The sequence below is a fragment of the Cebus imitator genome, unplaced genomic scaffold (assembly GCF_001604975.1).
Source record: "Cebus imitator isolate Cc_AM_T3 unplaced genomic scaffold, Cebus_imitator-1.0 Scaffold43, whole genome shotgun sequence".
In the NCBI taxonomy this organism is placed as follows: Eukaryota; Metazoa; Chordata; class Mammalia; order Primates; family Cebidae; genus Cebus; species Cebus imitator.
In genome coordinates, this window is record NW_016107358.1 from 4,235,327 (window position 1) to 4,255,684 (window position 20,358).

Below are 20,358 nucleotides of genomic sequence, written 5' to 3' on the forward strand. Positions count from 1 at the left end.
CCCTCCCTCCTCCCTTCTTCCCTTCCCTCCTCCCTTCTTCCCCTCCCTCCTCCCTTCTTTCCCTCCCTTCTTCCCTCCCTCCCTTCTTCCTTCTTGCTTTCCTTGCCCCTCTGTTTCTCTCTTTTTCCTTCCTTCCCTATCTCTCTCCCTCCATTCTCTCTCGTTTTCTCTCTCTCTCTCTCATAGTTAACAGCCATGTTTCAACAGGTTTTTTAACCTCTTAAGAGGTATATGGTTAAAAAGTCTCTTTGCTATTCCTGTCTTGTACCTAAGCCACCTGCCCTCACCCCACCCCTGCCATACACCGATTCATACACACAAGTAAGCCGCTGGTACTGATTTATTTTTCTTTTCAAACTGTTTTCAACATATATGTAAGCACATTTGAATAGCTGTTGTCAGCCCCCAAATGATAGCCTGTAAAACAGTGTTCTGTACGTTACACTTTTCTTTTTTCTTTTTTGAGATGGAGTCTCACTCTGTTGTCAGGCTGGAGTGCAATGGCGTAATCTCAGCTCACTGCAACCTCCACCTCCCGGGTTCAAGCGATTCTCTGCCTCAGCCTCCTGAGCAGCTGGGACTAGCGACACACGCCACCGCCCCCAGCTAATTTTTGTATTTTTATTAGAGATAGGGTTTCACCATCTTGGCCAGGCTGGTCTCGAACTCCTGACCTTGTATCCACCTGCCTCGGCCTCCCAAAGTGCTAGAATTACAGGCATCAGCCACTGCACCCAGCACCTTACACTTTTCATTTACCATTATAGCTTAGAGATCTTTCCAAACATAAAGGTCTTGTTCATTCTTTTTTATAGCATCATAGTACACAAGTTGCATAGATTAGCACAATTTATGTAGCCAATTCTCTATTAGCAAAAACTCAGGTTGCTTCCAATATGTTGCTATCACCGACAATGTTGTACCAAGCAGCTCTGCACTGTCTTTTTGCACATGTGCAAGTCTCTATGCAGCATCAACTCCTGAGGATGGCATTTGGGGATGAGTGGGTGTACGCACGTACAATCGGGATAGACATGAACAAATTGCTCATCATAGGCACTGCATGGACCTCTCTTTCACCAATAGTGCAACAGGGCGTGGCAGTCCCTATTTCAACAAGTTCCTGAGGCTTTCCTGGGATAAGAAAAAGGTGGGAGAGTATAAAAGGTTATTTATTTAGAAGACCAGTTCCCCCTCTCACTTCCTACAGCTGCAACCGTCAAAATTATCAAACCTGATTCTTTTTTAGACAACCCAAAAGAGATATATTTTTATTTTTAAAATGGTAACCTAATGAATTAGGATTTTTTTTACTGTGAGTAACAAATACAGTTCAACTCAGCTTGGTGGTGGGCTGGGGGGGAAAGAGAGGCAGGGGTTGGTCACTTTTAGGACAAGGACACATCTCATAGTACCAAAGGCAGACGTGTAGCCGTGCTCCCAGAAGGGACAGCATCCGGTAGCTGGGAGACCGCAGGACAGCCGGGGATACTGGGCCTGTCACCCATTGCTGCTTTGGTTTGAGTCTTCTTTCTTGAAATATTTTTTTCTCTCTTCTATTCAATCCTCACAACAGGTAAAGGTGGAAGCTCACAGTGACTAAATTCACAGTTGGAGAGAGACTGAGTGACTTTGTGTGCACGTGTGTGTTACATGTTTGTGTGTGTTGCATCTTTGTGTGCGTGTGTGTGACAGTGTGTGAAGGTGCGTGTGTGTGAGTGTGCACGAGTGTGTATGTGCATGTTAGTGAGTGTGCATGGGTGTGTGTGAGAGAGCATGTGTGCACGTTAGTGTGCATGTATATGTGAGTGTGTGGGTGCGTGTGATTGTGTGAGTGTGAGTGCACAGGATGCTTTTCTGCTTTGGTTCCCCATTCCCAGAGAAGGGCGTTGGCCCGGAACTTGGGGCCAGGCGCCCGTTTCTGGGCCAGGCAGCTGTGAACAGCAGAGCTTGGTCATGGTGTCCAAGTTAAAATGTGGGTCCTGCTGTTCTGAGTGGGCAGAACAGCCAGGGGAATCTTTTAAGCTGGGCAGATACTCCAAATGGCATCTGCACAACCACAGATAAAGTGGTTTATCTTTGTCACTTTGATGTTATAACAAAAATTTTATAAAAACAAAGCAGAAATGTCATGAATCTCTTGGTTAAATGGCCCTGGTGGTTCCTGAGGTTATCCCATCACCGTGGCAGAAATGAATTAGGGATAAACTGGACGATTCTCACCTCTCCTATTGCTTCTTCTCAGCAGACAGTTTCCTAAAAACTGGGTTATCAGAGATGCTTTTTCATAAAACAATTTTTTTTTCATTTTTAAAAACAAAGCTTCTCTCTCACGAGTATCCAGAAAGACCATACATTTCAGGGCTGGCCTACAGGACATATCTGAAACTGCCGTGTAATATTACTTTAGAAGAGTGAGCTGTTTTTTCTTTTTTTTTAACTTAAAGACAAAATGGCCAGAGAAAAAGCTGCCAAGTCTCTGAGTAATCTTATTGAGGGTTCAGTTTTCTAAGTATGACCTTATGCTAGCAACAGCCCCTGAGTAACAAGAAAACAAGCCAAGCTAGGGAGCCTTGTTTCTATGAGACGAAATTGTAAGACAGTAAAGTCTGAAGGTGAATTCTAATTATGTAACATGAATGAATCATCAATGCCGTCAGAGATCACAGACAATGGAGCAGTGACCCACTGTCTTCCCACACTTGCAAAGCTCGCAGGCTGTGGTTCTCATCCCCCGCTACACCTTCCTTTCATCCTCCCTTCCTTCCTTTCTATTTTTTTCTGTTTTCTTTTCCATTTTGTACTGTATTACTCAGGGTTCTCTGGAGACACAGAACCAATAGGATGCATATATATATTTAGAAAGCGATTTCTTATAAGAACTTGGCTCATGTGATCAGGGAGGGGGACAGGTCCCAAAATCTGCAGAATGAGTTGGCAAACTGAGAACCCAGGAGAGCAGATGGGGTGGTTCCTGTCTGAGTCTGAGGGCCTGGGACCCAGGAGAGCTGATGATATAGCTCTAGCATAAAGGCCAGCAGACTTGAGACCCAGGAAGACCTGATGTCTCCGTTTAAGTCCAAAGTGAGAAAAAGCCAATGTTCTAGTTCAAAGACAACCAGGCCGGAGGATTTCTCTCACGCAGAAGAAAGTTCACCTTTTTGTTCTATTCAGGCCTTCAGCTGATTGAGCAAGGCCCAGTCACTTTGGGAAGGCCACCCACTTTATCCAATCTACTGAGTTACATGTTGATCTCATCTCAAAACACCCTCATGGGAACACTCAGAATAATGTTTGCCTAAATGTCTGGACATCCTGCGGCCAGTTAAGTGGACACATGAAATTAACCATCATATGTGCCCTCCTGTTCTCGGGTGCACTGGCCACGCATGCAATCACCTGCTTCAGGTTCATTGTCTTTTCTTTACAGCAAAGTTTCTAGAAAAAGAAGTCTAGACTCTGCAGTTTTCCATCTCTCATTCACAGGTCAACCCAGTGGCAGTTGGCACCTGTCTCCAGCACTTTGTTGAAAGTGATCTCAAGAATCTCCATATTCTAATTGTCAATTCTTTCCTGTCTTCTTTGCGTAATAACACACCATAATGAATCTTCTCCAGCCCTCTGTCCTCTGTGTGGCCCTCCAGGAGTAATAGTCCCCAGGATCCTGCCGTCTGTCTCTTTTTTTTTTTTTTTGAGATAGAATCTTGCCCTGTTGCCCAGGCTAGAATGCTCACTGCGACTTCTACCTCCCGGATTCAAATGATTCTCCTTCCTCAGCCTCCCGAGTAGCTGAAATTACATGCCTGCACCCCCATACCCGGCTGATTTTTGTATTTTTAGTAGAGATGGGGTTTCACCATGTTGGCCAGTTTGGTCTTGAACTCCTGACCTCAGGTGATCTGCCCACCTCGGCCTCCCAAAATGCTGGGATTACAAGCGTGAGCCACCACACCCAGCCTATCTCATTTAACGAGCTCTGTCTGCCTGATGTTATAAGCGCTGTTGCTTTAACTCTCAGCTCTAAGCTCATGACTATAAAATCTCTGCTTTCAACATTCGCTCTCTCTGAATCTCGGACTTGGGATATGTAACTGCTTACAGATTCTCTCCCCATTGGATATTCTCCACGTGAAACCAGAACTTAACATGCTGCATTCAACTTCACCGTTTCCCCATAAGCTTAATTCTTAATTTCTTCATTCTCAGAATGCGACTAACATCCATGCAGCCTCCAAAGCTTTTATCCCGGAGATGTTTGTTACCAAGGGCTCCCTCTCCCTCACCTTGTAATTCAAATCAGTTACTATGCTCTTTCTGTTCTCCTTGCTAAATAGCTATTTTCTCTCCTTTTCGCTGTGTCTGTCTCCAGCTTAATCCAAACCTTCCTTATAATTCTCATTTGCAGCACGGCTTTATAATCCTCTCTACCTCCATTTCAACTGCCCCTTCAATTAATTAGCCACTATTTTCAGTGTGATTTTTATGGCAAGAAAATGAAATTGAAAGCTTTTCCAAGCCTACCCCACATTGCCTTTAGGATCCAATGAAAGCTTTTCCAAGCCTACCCCACATTGCCTTTAGGACCCAATGAATGCTTTTCCAAGCCTACCCACGTTGCCTTTAGGATACAATGTGAAGACAATTGCAACAGTACAGGAGAGAGACTGTGAGCTAAGACAGAGGCAACTGAGATGGAGACACGGGCAGAAAAAGGGAGCTGGAAAATCCTACAGCCTAAAAATGGCAAAACCCCATCACTGATAAGCCGATCAGACATGGGAGTGAGAGTAAAGGGAGATGAAGGAAATCCTCTCCATCCTGACTTGAATGATAAAATGAATCATAGTCTTATTCTCTGAGCTAGGGAACTCTAGATCCTGACTTTCCTCAAAGCAAACAGCAAGTGAACTTACCTGGGTGTGGCACCTCGTCTGGGAAAGGAAAGCCTTCAGGAAACTCAAAGGTCTGGGTAGAGATGAATCAGAGACCCAGTAACGAAGAAATAAAAATTAATACCAGATGGGCAAAGGAGGCAATTGAAAGTCCTTGTAAATAGCGTCCAAGAGCTCTGCAGGAATGGAAGGTGCCGCAAACAATGCTCTTCTGCCAGGAGATTCCTAAAAATCTGCTGGCAAAGACCAGAGAAAGAATCAGAGCCATGTGCCCAGCAAGACATTACCTAAGCTCAAAAGGGTTTAAAGGACTTATAACCCTGCCTTTTACCCTCAATTATTTCATGATCACCACCATGCCCTTTTTCCTGGTCGGGTTGTTGGCAATAGTTTGGAACATCTTGCTGTTTGTAGAACATGTTAAAGCATGAATTATTTGTTGCTATTCCTTCAGGGTGCATATTTGGATGCCCCAACAGATGAACTAATAGCTCTTTTCATCTCACTCCCTTTATTGAGTCTTGCCCATTTACAACAAAGGTAAGGCTTGTTTTGTAGATCTTTAAAACACACTTGAGGATTTCAAATACATGAATAAGTCAATGCCCTTCAGCAATCATTCGGTAACAACCAAAGTCATTTGCAAAGCTATACACCAACAACATTTAAACTGGTTAAATTGAGCCAAACCACCCAATTTGACTGTTCAGCCAAATTCAAGTATGTCCAATGCATTGGGATATTAAATCCCCTACAAATTCTTCTTTGGCATGGCCTGACGAGATCACTGGTATTTATTGGTTGCTTTTATATAAATGGAAAGAAATACATCACAACCAAGAAATTTTCACAGGCAACCTGGTTAGAATCTTGCATGGGACCCGAGTGGGCTGAAGAACAATCTTTCCCGCCAAAGAGCAGCCTTTTGCTCAGCAAGCAGGTGGCTGATGGGCTGTTTTATGAAGGGTTTAATGATCTCTGTCTTAGTTACCTACCAAAATAAGCTGTGTGGATCCCAACGTGGTAGAAGGACTTTCTCATCAATTGTCAAGCAAAACCTTGGTAGGGCTCCACACCCTGGGGAAATAAAGTTGCTAAGGAAGACAACTCAACAACTCTGTAGTTTCAACAGACCTCTACTTCAAACACTGTCAGCGGTCAGGAAGTAGCTTTGTTGGCTGCATTGGTCCTGGGTCCAGAACCCTCAGGCAGAACCATCTAGAAGACAGAGCTAGATCAGTCTCCATTCCCTTAAGATACTACTCATTTGGTGACAGGCTAACCAGAGCGCATCACTAAATTTATAACATTCATAACTGATAAAGGTCTGTACTTGTATCACATCGATTATATATCCAGGTTATAACCTAAATAAGATGCAAAGTTGGGGATGCATTTTTGTCTGATCTCTTTATTTTACACATGAGGAAACTGAGACTCAGGAGTGGCTGAGTTGCCCGAAGCTGCGCACCTGGGACTAGAGCCTGGTCCCTGACTCGCATCCCGCAGTCCTTCCTGCTGTGACTACCATCACATACTGCCAGTTGCACGTGGCTGAATGGGTGTTACAGTGGTTTGAAAAACCTGGCTGATCTCAGCAGCTGCCATGTGGCTTTCCATCAAGGACCTTACATAGAAGGGTCAGATATCAGACTGAGAAACATCCAAGGAACGAGCAGAAAAACGTAAACTGGATGGTCCACAAGCCTCAGTGTACAAAATGAAGTAAATTAGCCAGGAAATTAGGAACCTAGACTGTTTAGAGGGGAACATAAAAGTTGCCTTGCTTAATCCTGCTTATTTCAATCTATAGAGAGAACCACCCTACAAGCAGAAGCCTTGCCATTTTTACCCATGCCTGGGCCAAGAGTATGTCTTCCTTCATCCACATTTCTCCCCACCTACTCCTTTCTTTGGAAGGAAGTTATTTTCCTTTCCTATCATTGAAAATTCTAACAGAGCCCCACTGAGGGTCTTCTTCATCCTAGGTCCTCATTTAAAAGCAAAATTTTACTGAGCACTTAGTATGCACCAAGTGCTGAGTTGGGGTAACAGTATGGAGCAGCCACAGTTATAATCCACAGGGATCTCCTCACCTAAAGGTCCTGTTTATGTAAAGTGCTTGCTTGCACCATGTGGACAGTGAGCATACTTCTAAACCCCAAATAGCAACATATGGTCCAAGAAAAGACTGCTTTTCTAATTTACGAAAGTTTTATATGAGTGTCTTTAAAAGGCTTACAAATTGAATTGTGTTAGTAAGTCCTATAACAAGTTTCCTTTACCAGAGAAAAAAAAATTTTATTAAATCAGGGTTTTTGAGAAAAATCTTTACTGTATGTTCACCAAATCCATATGTTTTAACTTGTAAAACCTCTTTATAACCATAGTCTATTGCAGTTGGGAAGGATCTGAAATGTCACCTAATCCAGAAGATGTAAATTTTTAGTTTTTTGTAACGATGAAACAATTTTTAAAAACAAATATCACCATAAGTTCCAAAATAAAAGAGTTTAAACTGGCACCTCTCTCCAAAAAAAATGATGAGTTTGTTTACTCTTCCTGTTGCAAATGAGAAAACTGAGACCCAAAGAGAGTGAGGGCTCAAAGATCTCAAAGAAAGTTACTTGCAGAGTGAGGGTAGGAACTTAGGATCCTTCGCTATTCTCTTTCCATCCACCCATCCATTCACCCACCCACCCATCCATCTGTTCATCTATCCACCCATCTATCATCCATCTACCGATTCACCTATCATCCACCCGTTTATCTATTCATTCGTTCACCATTGATCCATCCACCTACCCACTCATTCATCCATTCACCTACACATCCATCCACCCACCATCCACCTATTCATCCATCAATCCACCAACTATCCACCCATCTATCTCTTCAACTCATTCATCCATTCAACCATCCACCCATTCATCTATTCATCCATCCGTCCACCCACCATTTATCTATTCATTTGTCCATCCATCCATCATATATCTACCCACTGATCCATTCCCCATCCAGATATTCATTTATCTACCCATCCATCCACCATCCATCTATTAATCCATCCATTTGTCTGCCCATCCATCTACCTACCCACGAATCCATCTATCCATCCATCCACTTCACAAATCTTCAATAAGCACTGGATGCCCTGAACTTGAAAGAAAGGTAGACAGAGGCCAGACCATTCATGGCCTTATGAGCCATCTAAGAATTTAGGACTCTGTCTTAAGAACAGTAAGAAAGACATTGCAGTACTTTTTGTTTTGCTTGAGTTTAGGGATTTTCTTTTAAAAACATTTTATTGTAGAGTGTTTCAAAAGTAGAAAGAGTAGTATCAATTACCTAGCTTCAATAATTCTCAGCACATGAAAAACCTTGTCTTACTGTCTCCCCACTCACCTCATCCCACTGGTTTATTGGCCTGCAAATATTCAGTATGAATCTTCAAAAGATAAGTACTCTTTAATGTGTGTGTGTGTGTGTGTGTGTGTGTGTGTGTGTGTGTGTATGTTATATATATATATATATATATATATTACCATTATCAAACTTAAAACATTTCATAGTAATTCCATAACCTTAGAAATTTCATCACTTGACTAAAAAAAAACTTTAGGGATCAGGAGTTCACGTGATAGAGTTTACATTTTAGAGACATCAGCTCTGGCTACAGCCTGAAGAAAAGGTTACAGAGAGATGAGGCAGGAGCTAAGTCTCCAGAGCCAATGCAGTAATCCAGATGAGAACGGAAGTGGCGTGAACGTGGCAGCAGTAGGGCCAGAGAGGAACGGGGAGGTGCAAGAGCACTGCAGGAGGTATTGCTGAGAGGACGTCTTGAAACCGATGGGGAAAGATGGACAATGGACAGCATTAGGATGAGGCCCAGTATCTAATGTGGGTGGTGGCACCATTCACTGAGAGGAGACAAAAGCTGAAAACATCCGTTTGGATTAGCAGATGGGGTGCGTCTTTTGGAGAGGTGGAGCACAAAGTAGGAGACGGGCATCGAGGGGAGCTGTCCAGGGCCACTTGGAGAGAAGGCCTGGGCTGGAGAGACAGGTTCAGGAGTCCTGAAGCTGCAGGTGGAAACTGAAGCTGTGGTTGCAGGTGGTGAAAGTGGAAGAGGCTTTCTCTAATGACGAGTGATGATGAGCTTTTTTTCATATGTTTGTTGGCCACATAAATGTCTTCTTTTGAGAAGTGTCTGTTCATATCCTTCACCCACTTTTTGATGGGATTCTTTTTTTCTTGTAAATTTGTGTAAGTTCTTTGTGGATTCCGGATATTAGCCCTTTGTCAGATGGGTAGTTTGCAAAAATTTTCTCCCATTCCGTGGATTGCCTGTTCACTCTGATGATAGTTTCTTTTGCTGTGCAGAAGCTCTTTAGTTTAATTAGATCCCATTTGGCAATTTTGGTTTTTGTTGCCATTGCTAATGCTAGACTGGATAAAGACAATGTGGCACATATACACCATGAAATACTATGCAGCCATAAAAAGGATGAGTTCATGCCCTTTGCAGGGGCATGGATGAAGCTGGAAACCATCATTCTCAGCAAACTAACACAAGAGCAGAAAACCAAACACCACATGTTCTCACTCGTAATTGGGAGTTGAACAATGAGAACACATGGACACAGGGAGGGGAACATCACACTCTGGGGCCTGTCAGGGGGTGGGGGATAGGGGAGGGATAGCATTAGGGGAAATACCAAATGTAGATGATGGGTTGATGGGTGCAGCAAACCACCATGGCACATGTATACCTATACAAACCTGCACGTTCTGTGTTCTGCACATGTATCCCAGAACTTAAAGTATAATTTTAAAACATTTATTAATTTAAAAAAAAAGAAAGTGGAGGAGGCTGAGGACAGAACTGGAGGCTCAATGTCATGAAGGGAGGTGAAGAGAAACACCCAGACAGACTAGCACCAAGGAAAGAACATCATTTAAAAGGGGAAAAGTGTTCAATGATGTCAAATCTTGCAGAGATGTCAAGTAAAGTCAGACTCAAAGTGGTCCACTGGGTTTAGGGAAAAGGATTTAGAAGAAAGGATGTCAGGAAGGACCCCTTAGTGAGGGAGAGAAAACAAACACAAGACTGTCACCAGTGAAAACAGGAACTGGAAGTAGTAAATACGGACAACTTGGCTATGAAGGTGGGAGAGAACCAGGGCCATAGCTAAAGGGAAAAGCAGAGTTCAGGGAGGACTTTTAAAAGCAACGACACAGGCTGAGGTGGGAGGATTGCTTGAGGCCAGGAGTTCGAGACTACTCTGGACAACATAGTAGGTTGCTCCATTTCTACAAAAAGTTAAAAAATTAGCCGGGCATGGTGGCATGTGCCTGTAATCCCAGCTACTTATGAGGCTAAGACAGGAGGATGCCTTGAGCCCAGGAGTTTAAAGTTTCAGTGAGCTATGCTAGTGCCGCTGCACTACAGCCTGGGCAGCAAAGTGGCCAGGCTGAGTACAAAATATCTAATAATAATAATAATAGATAGATAGATAATTATTATATACTATATGCCAGTGTCATGGGCTGAATATTATGTTGTCCTAAAATCTTTATGTGAAGCCCTAACCCCCAGTGTAGCTATATTTGGAGATGGGGCTCCTAAAGATGTAATTATGATTAAGGGGGGTCGTAAGGGTGAGGGCCTGATCCAACAGGATTAGTGTCCTCACAAGAAGAGACACCAGAAATCTCTGCTTTCCCCCGAACAGATGAAGGCCATGTGAGCTGAAGGACTCGGTCAGCTGGGGAAAAACCTGACTTCAGCGTAGTAAGGGCAAGGCATGACTGCTGGTAGCAAGTCAGGAGAGAGGTCATTTATGGAGAAAAGTCCCATCAACGGCAAGACAGGACGGCACTGAGTGACAGGTGGAGGGATTCACTTGGGCACGAGAGGAGACATTTTCTCTGCTGTCGCAAGGATGAGAGAAGGAAAAGGGGATGAGTTGAAATGCAAAGTGCATCTGCAGATGTGGAGAAGGGAAGTTGAGGGCTCCTGCTTTCTTTGTGGAGCATGTGGGGAGACTGGCTACTGAGATTAACAGCAGGGTTTAAGATTGGGGCTCAGAAGAGGGACAGGCAATAAAACCAGAGACTTTGAAAAACATGGGGAAGTTGGAAACATCTGCTGTGTATAAACTGCAACAGCCCGCTGTTTCTAGACTAGGACCCATTCAGTGTAGCATTGCAGAAGATGATCTACTCTCATTTTAATTAGAAAAGTAGGAGAACAGGAGGGCGAGCTGGCCAGGGAACTACAGAAGGCTGCCTGACAGTAACAAGGGTCTAGATGGCATTGGTGACCCTGAGTCTGCAGTGGCGCCATCTGCAGCGTGTGTGGTTTTTCCAGCCATGCTCAACAGCTGGTTGATTGACATAGAGTAAGTAAGCAGTTGGGTTCATCCAAGGCTGGGCTTTGGCTGGGTAATGCATTAAAAGAACAAAGGGCAAGGAGGTTGAGCACACTGGCAAGTGGGTAAGCTTGGGGGCATTAGTAGGCAGAGAGAGAAGTGGGCGTGTGAGGAGGATGTGGCTATTTCTGCCGAAAAGACTTACTCATGCCCCTTGCTTTCTGGTGACCAGAGAGCATGGCCGTTGCTGCCTCCTGGAGGAACAGATGCTGCCAGATGTGGCATACTAATGAGCTGCAGGCTGACAGACTCCCCAGCTGGTCTCCCTCCTCTGCAGCGGTCCTGACTGGTCCCATCTGGGCAATTCAGCAATTTGTGCACAGCGCTGCCACAACTCTCAGAGCATGCTCTGGGGACACGAACCCCTGTGAAAGGATGAGTTTGGTACCAGCTGCCTTCCCAGTGGCGTGGCATGTTGGACCTTCCTGCTGGAACATTTGCCATAAGAAGCAGCAGCCCCTAGACCCAGCCATCCACCCTGATGCCCTACCCCTGCTCCATCCCACAACCCAAGGGCCTTGGTGCTCGTATATATCACTCTTGAGCCCTCAAGTTAACCTCCACCCATGGCCTTTTATGAATATCTGCTTCCAGACCCCATGTCAAGAAGAAGGACTTAAGGAAGAGCCCACAAAGACCTGGAAGTAGGTTTGGAATCATCTAGACAGGAAGTCCCAATGTCCTGGTCATTGGCACGGGGTCTAGATAGGGAGACATGGGTCCCAGGGGGGCGTGTTCTCTTGGTCCCACAGACCTCTTTCCCCTTGAGAAAGTGCATGACTGGAGGAGAGCCGGAAGCCCAAAAGCACAAGGCCCAACGCAGAGTCCCCGGTGCATGGGGGTAAGGGTAGTACCACCTTTATGGGAAAGAAAGGGGTTGCATTGGAAAGGGCACTTAGAAGGCTTCTAGAGTCCTGGCAGTATGCTCTGTCTTGACCTGGGTGGCAGTTATATTTATAAAGCTATACATTTATTTTATACAGTTTTCTATATGTGCATTATATTTCCCAGTAAATAATTAATGGGGTGTATGTGTGTGTGTGTGTGTGTGTGTGTATGATTTCTCATACTGTAGTTTATGGTATCCCTATAGACAAGTCAGCTCTGAGAGGTTGTCTTAGGAGCACAGATGCCTTGGGCAGTTAAAATGCCTCACAGTGTGAGTACCTCAAGAAACAAGAGGCAGGGCGCTGGAAACTCAATCACTCTCCCTTCTGGTTCTCCACATGGTGTGGGGCCAAGATACTGGGGTAACCACACATGGGTTCAGGCAGAGCAAATGAGTCATGGGCCCATGTCCTCTTGCCTAGCCACTACAAGTGCCTCAGAGGAAAATTCCTTTTCCCCTCTCTTAGCCAAGACTATAAATACTGTGTTTATCAAACCGAAATTACAGGAGTCTGTTCCCATCCTGGTAGAAGCAAAAGGAGACCAACTCCCAGTTTTCCTATTTGGAAAGGAGTTCGAGGAAGACTTCTCTTCCCCCTCAGGTGGCTGCATAGGTTCATTAAATCGTTTGCTGAGCTTCTATTATGTGCCAGACACAATTCTTATTTTTCTGCTTCCCCTTTTAAAACAACCATTTACTTTTGATTTTTTTATTCTTGATAGGAAAAACACTGTCCTTTTACAAAGATTCACATTACCAGTTCTCAAGAGGATATTCATGTGCCCCATGTGGTTTAAATATCAGGTTTTCTAAGAATATATATCCCAACTATAGCCTATAAATACATACACATACATACACACACACCATCTCAAAACAGCCTTCCAACTGCAAGGTGTTGAAAGAGAAGTGAAAAATTGGCCAGTTCTAACTCACCGAAAGCTGAGTCCATGTTTTTCCCAAAAAATCAAATTCTGGGCTTTGCATCTAAGCTATTTAAAAGCCACATTTCCAAAACACCAGTTTTTCTCCTTTTCTGGAAACAAGAAAAGCATATGGCTCCGGTGACCTTCACAAGCTGCTGGTGAGAGGCAGAGTCAGGCACATCTGGTGGTTACAAAGTGATGAAAGCAGCCACATATTAAGTTGGTTTAGAGGGGAACGGTGAGGCCACAGGGATTGGAGAATAGAAAATAATAAACAAATGACAAGACCAAAACTTACAGGCAAGGAAGGTTCACTCCCACCTCTACCATCCATAAAAAATACCTGGCAAACATCTACCCATCTCTCAAGATTCCGCCAAGGTTAACTTTCTTCCTTTGTGCCCTCTGCACATTTGACCAGAAATGAGGTAATATTTTATTGTGCTATATTTTTTTTGTTTGTTCAGTGAGACTGTGGGCTCCTTGAGGACAGGACTATATTTTATGTGTCTTTGAAGTTCCAACTAATGCACAGTAAGAACCCCATCAATGCCTTCTTTGGTTGCATGAATGAACGGATGATGGATTCCATTCGAGACTAAGAATTTGGCTTTTCCAACTGCTATGATGCAATCCTTAAATGATGAAAAGCATCTCAGGTTTTTTCAGAGTTTACCAACCTTTCCACCTCTATCTCCTGTTTTCAGATTCAGTAAGCTGTGAGGTCCGTAACGTCAGACGCTGGCAAACATCACATGTTCTTCAAGTAGAGTTATGAAAACGAAGAAACTGGTCAGGAAACTAAAAACAGTGGAGCTGTCCTTTCCGAGATCCAGAGCTTCAACATTCCTTGGGGGAAAATGTGGACAAGGGTGAGTACTGATAGAAAAAAAAAAAAAACCCATGCAATTTGTATTCCCCTTTTCCAGCTTGCTCAGCCTAAATCCTCTGCAATAATACTACAAGTAGCATTTTGTTGTCATACATGCATGCAGCGATTGGGGGTTGCAGCTAACATTCGGGGAAAATACCGTTAAGTTTAGACTGCCAGATTTTGCTCTGTTAGGTGAGTTTTTAACATGGATACACATTTAGAAATCTCTGGGGAAACAGTCTTCTGGGAGGCAGACAGATTATTCCACTTAACATAACAGTGCCCATGCAAGCCTGGAAGTTATACTCACTGAACTATTCATTCAGAAACTGACTGCCCAGGTTTGGAAATAGTCAAGTTTCTCTGTTTGCCAGTCACCTTCAAACCATTCAGTTTCCATTTGGTCGTTCCTCAAGAAAATCGAGTTGGCCTGAGGGTAGAGTGCAGGGTTAAAGTAATCAATTTTTCTATCCAACCAAGGCTTCCTGAAGGTTTTATGAGAATTCAGTAGATTAAGTGATATGTAGTTTTACCTATTGGTTGGCCTCTAAAGGACGCAGGCGTCGTCACATGGCATGGTGGCACTGAGTGTCACAAAGACCTGAATTTCGGTCCTTGCTTTTCTGTTTAGTAGTAGCGTTGAGCTGAGCCAGTTACCTGACCCCTTTGAATCTCTGTTTCTGCATTTATAAAATGCTGACAGGAAGATTGTTCAGAGGATGAAATGAGAAGACGCATACAGAATAACTCGTGCACAAAAAAAAAAAAAAAGTGAATTCCCTTATCTACTGAGATCCATCAACTGTTTTCTGTATCTCAGAGAATCAACCGTCAACTGCACACAGATGAAAAAGCTCTGGGCGCCACATCAAGCCGAGGACAGCCCCATCTCCTTTCTGGGGAAAGGCTCCAAGTTAAATATAACAAGAAATGTTTTCTTTAAATGCTTTGATAAGTAACAAAAGGATTTCCCTGGAAGGGATTAAAAATGAATTTGATTGTCTTATCACGGTGATGTTTTAAAGTCAAGGTAATGACCTCTTAAAAATCCTTCCTAGTGGCTGGGCACAGTGGTTCACGCCTGTAATCCTAGCAGTTTGGGAGGCCGAGGTGGATGAATCACCTGAGGTCAGGAGTTCAAGACCTCAGAGTTGTTCCTTAAGTGTAAAAATGAAAGAATCAGGATCAAAATGAAGAACCTCTAAATCCGCCTGTTGTATCTGCTTTGGCTGCCATTACAAAGTATCACAGAGTAGGGGCTTGGACAACAGAAATTTATTCTCTCACAGTTCTGGAGCCTGGAAGTCCAAGATAAGGCATCGGCAGGGTTGATACTCCCGAAGCCTCTCTCCCTGGCTTGTAGATGGCCGTCTTCTCCCTGTGTGGTCTTCTTCCCTCTGTGGGTGTCTGTGTCCTCATCTCCTCTTCTCATAAGGACTCCTGTCATATTGGATTAGGGCCCACTCATGTGACCTCATTTTACCTTAATTACTTCTGTGACGACCCTATCTCTAAATACAGTCACATTCGGAGTTCCTGGATGTTAGAGTTTCAACATAAATTTGGGGTAGGGGCCGCGATTCAGTCCATCACACTGCCTAAAGTGGGTGTAATGCGTCCGCAGGGACAGTTTGATTGAACAACACCACAGGTTGCATTCCCAGAGAAGCAAATATTGAGATGGAGATTAGCAGGCCAGAAGTTTGTAGGGAGTGCTCTTGGGAACCTGTCAAGGCAGCAGAGGAAGCAGGATTAGACAGAGGGAGAAGCTGAAATGAGGATAAAGGCTCAGAGGCCCTCTGAAGCTGGGATGGTCCTTCCGAGTTATCTGGAACTGAGGCAAGGTGGTGGAAGCTTATGCCCCTGCCAGGACAGTCACTGCAAGTGGGCCAGCCCAGGGAGGAGGCATGCTGTGCCTCAGCTGGGGACAATCTCAAGAGCGGACTCCACAGCGAGCTGCTAGGTGCCAACCCTTCCATAGCTGACAGAGTGATTGACTGCTCAGCCTGAAACAGGGTCTCAGGTCATGGACCCCAGTGTCCACTGCAAATCTGAAATTTACTTTCCTTAAGTGAATGGAAGGACTTAGCATTATCTTCTTAAGAAATTTCTCACACCCTACAGAATGGGAGAAAATATTTGCAAACCATCCATCTGATAATGGGTTCATAGCCAGAAATATATAAGGCACTCAGACAATTCAAAACCAAGAAAACATAACCAGGCTAAAAAAATGGGCAGGGAACCTAAATAGACATTTGTCAAAAGAAGACATAAAATGGTCACGGGTACTTGTAAAGCTGTGCAACATCACTAACTGTATTAGTCTGTTCTCACACTGCTAATAAAGACATACCTGAGACTGAGTAATTTATATAGAAAAAGAGGTTTAATGGATTTGCAGTTCCACATGGCTGGGAAGCCTCACAATCATGGCAGAAGGCGAAGGAGGAGCACAGGCACCCACGCCTTTCATGGCAGCAGGCAAGAGAGTTTGTGTAGGGGAACTCTGCTTTACAAAACCATCAGCTCTTATGAGGCTTATACCATCAGATCTTGTGAGGCTTATTCACTATCATAAGAATGGCACAGGAAAGACCCGCCCCCATGATTAAATTTCCTCCAACCAGGTTCCTCTCACAACATGCGGGAATTATGGGAGTTCCAATTCGAGATGAAATCTGTGTGGGGACACGGCCAAACCATTATCACTAATCATCAGGGATATGCAGATCAAAACCATAATGAGATATCATCTTACCCCAGTTAGAATGGCTATCATCAAAAACACTAACAGGTGTTGGTGAGGATATGGGAAAAGAGAACTCCTGTACATTTAGTAGGAATGTAAACTGGTATATTAGCCCATTCTCACATTGCTATAAGGAACTACCTAAGACTGGGTAATTTATAAAGAAAAGAGGTTTGATTGGCTCACAGTTCTGCAGGCTGTACGAGAGGCATGGCTGCAGAAGCCTCAGGAAACTCAAAATCATGGCAGAAGACAAAGGGGAAGCCAGCACATCCTACATGACTGGAACAGGAGAGGGACAGAGCAAAGGGGGAAAGTGCTACATACTTTCAAACAACCAGATCTCATGAGACCTCACTCACTGTCACAAGAACAGCAAAAGGGAAATCCACACCCACGATCCAACACCTCCCAACAGGCCCCTCCTCCAACACTGAAGATCACAATTCAGCATGAGATTTAGGTGGAGACATAGAGCCAGACCATATCAGCTGGTATAGTCATTATGGAGCACAGCACAGAGGTTCCTCAAAATTTAAAAATGCAATTACCGTATGAACCAGTAACTCCACTTCTGGGTATATACCCAAAGCAAATGAAATCAGTACCTCAAAGAGTTCTGTTCACCCCCATGTTCATTGCAGCACTATTCACAATAGCCAGGATATGGAATCAACCCAGATGTTGATTCCATTGCTACATGAATGGATTAAAAAAATGTGATACACACACACACACACACACACACACACACACACACACACACACACACACACACGATGGAATCCTATTCAGCCTTAAAGAAGAAGGAAGTCCTATCATTTGTAACAACATGGATGAACCTGAAGGACATTATGCTGAGTGGAATAAACCAGGCACAGAAAGACAAATACTGCGTGATCTCACTTTATATACGGAATCTAAAAATGTCAGACTGATAGAAGCAGAAAGTAGAATGGTGGTTACCGGGGTTAGGGTGCTGGGAGGATTGGAAAGATGTTGGTCAGAGTACACACTTAACAGTTACAAGATGAACAAGTTCTGGGAATCTAATAAACAACATGGTGGCATGGCTGAAAATACCATATTTATCAATACTTGAAACTTACTAGTACAGTAGATCTCAAATGTTCTCAACACACACATACACATAGACGGTCACCGTGTGAGGTGACAGATATGTCAATTAGCTTGGCTGTGGTAATTATTTCATAATTTATATGTATATCAAAGCATCATGTTGTTCACTTTAAACATATACAATTTTTATTTGTCAAATATGCTTCAATAAAGCTGAGTGGGGGGGTAGAAAACAAAGAAATTTCTCGTAATGTCTCTCAGTAGATCAAAGGGTAACATATTATGAACTCGAAAATATTTGGCCCAACCCTGGACTGTTAACATGAGTTAGTGGAAACATTGTGGAGCCAGAAAGGTCTGAGTTCAAATCTCTACCTTGCTGTTTGCTAATATTTCTTAACTTCTCTGAATCTCCAATTTCTTCTGTGCAAAATGAGTATAATAATACCAATTTTATTGGACTGTTGCAAGACTTAAAAAATGAAGACTTAGATTGTCTAGCCACAATGCTTGACGCAAAGAAGGCATCTAGAAAGCATCTGTTCCTTTCCCCTTTTTGCAGTAAATAGCTCCTTGGCAGTTACTGATTACAATCTAGAAGCATTTCTCAGTTTGGAGTGTTTCTCAAATATGTGACTGGAACTACCTGTAAAGATCCTTAAACTACAGATCCCTGGACCCCACCCCATTCTTAGTGAATCTAGTTCATGGGTTCTAGGGTGGAGCCCAGGAAAGTATAATTTTAGCAAGTTCCATGGATGTTTCTGAGACCCAGAAAATCATGACACCCTTTGCTTGAGGCTGTGGATGTTGAGCTCAGTAAGAATGTTCTTTAGATTAGACTCCAGGGAGTTCGGTACTTAGAGGATGCCTGAGTACATTTCCACCTTCTTCTTTGCCATGAGTTCTGTGGAGGTAGATCTCCACATCACAGAGACCTCTTCCCTTTATATAAATACTGTGCATTCCAAAACTAAAACATACATAAATCACATCAGTTACAGAATCAAACCAATTATTTTTGTTTTATTCAGTTGTAAACCACCACTAAAAGGCAATTTCATGTAGACAGAAATTTTATTGGAGGATGCAGATCCCCTGAGCTTGTCTGGAAAATGATAAGCCTGTTCAAAGATGAAATATCCTGCAGGTGGGAGAGTCACTGGGCCTGCAAAGAGGCCTGTCTGGGTGGAGATTTAACTTTCTCATTTAAACCAAATAAAATGGAGCCCCCCACCCAGATGGGATTGCTGAAGGCTTTCTGGGTTTGATTATGGGTCACAAAGTCCAGCTGCATTGCAGAAATTACACTGTCAAGAAGACACTGACCAAGGTCCGGAAAATAAACAGGAGCTGGGATGCAGAAAGTGACCTCGAAACTTCAACAGGCTTTCCCATGCCTACCAGACGCTTTTCTTGATTTAACACCGGCTCATGTGGTTTTTCAGTGTCTTCTGTGGCTTTCTCTTCCCACAGATGGCCCTCACTTATTCTAAAACATGAAGCTTTGGGGGTTTCTTGAAAATGGCACTTTCACTCCGTAAAAATAAGTCCAGATGACAACCTTATCTGTGGGAATCCATTCTGAAAAAGGATTAAAGTAAGTCTGTTTTTCCTAACTGATCAATAGCCACCCAGACCTAATCACTTTTCATATGACAAACAAGATTCTGGAAGCAGCACAGCAAAAATATGACCATAGCAGAGAACTCAAAGACCCTGTACTCACCATCTCCATGCAAGCATCACAAGTGCAGGGATGGTAAGCCCTTTTGTCAGAGATCTCTGTTGCTAATAACAAGACATTCTGAGCTCTCTTTTTATTAGTGAGAGGGCCTTCCATGACTATTTTCCCACAGTTTGCCTTTATATTCTTTTCTAAAAAACTATTTTTCCAGGTTTGACCAGGGTGTTGTACCCACAGAGGCACCGTTACACTGAAAAGAAGTACACATCCCTATTCTTTAAGTATTATCCAATGCACACTTGGGTTTTCTCTGGCTCATTTAGAGAAGGACCTTTGATTACAATATCCAATTAAATGGTAGGTTCCTGCTCATGTTAAAAATCTCTTTTTATTTCTGGCCCGTGCTCCGCCATTCCCTAGATACACAGAATTTTGAAGCCAGTAGAGCACCTTCATGAGGACAGTGCTGCAGTCAACCGCAGTAGCGTGGAAAGCGTACAAGCTCAGCGGCTCAGCACAACATGCTGTCTCACTCGTGAGCCAGTCAGGGACTCCCCTGGACAGCTGTCCTCGGGGATCTGGGTCTTCTGCATCATGGGGCTCCAGCATCTCAGGGTCTTTAACTTCCGTCACGTAGATGAAGAAGAGGGAAGGTGTGGGACACTAGGGAGAAAGCTAGAAAGCAGAGTACATCACTTCCACCGGCACTCTATCGTCCAGAAGTCAATCACATCATCGACCTAAATCCGAAGAAAGCAGCGAGATGTAGAGAAGAGCACAGCTGCTGATGGTGCCTGCCTCCAAGAGACGTTAGCTGCCCCTTT

The 20,358-nt window shown here is 43.7% G+C and overlaps 1 protein-coding gene across 1 annotated transcript in view; it reads left to right on the forward strand.

Annotated features, from left to right (window-relative positions):
* Positions 1 to 20,358, forward strand: part of NEDD9 (neural precursor cell expressed, developmentally down-regulated 9) — a 190,240-nt gene that overhangs the window by 60,741 nt on the left and 109,141 nt on the right. The window contains exon 2 of the mRNA XM_017526665.2: positions 13,849 to 14,013. Within this exon, the coding sequence (XP_017382154.1) occupies positions 14,002 to 14,013 (12 nt within the window). The 5' untranslated portion in view covers positions 13,849 to 14,001. The remainder of the gene's footprint in view (positions 1 to 13,848; positions 14,014 to 20,358) is intronic.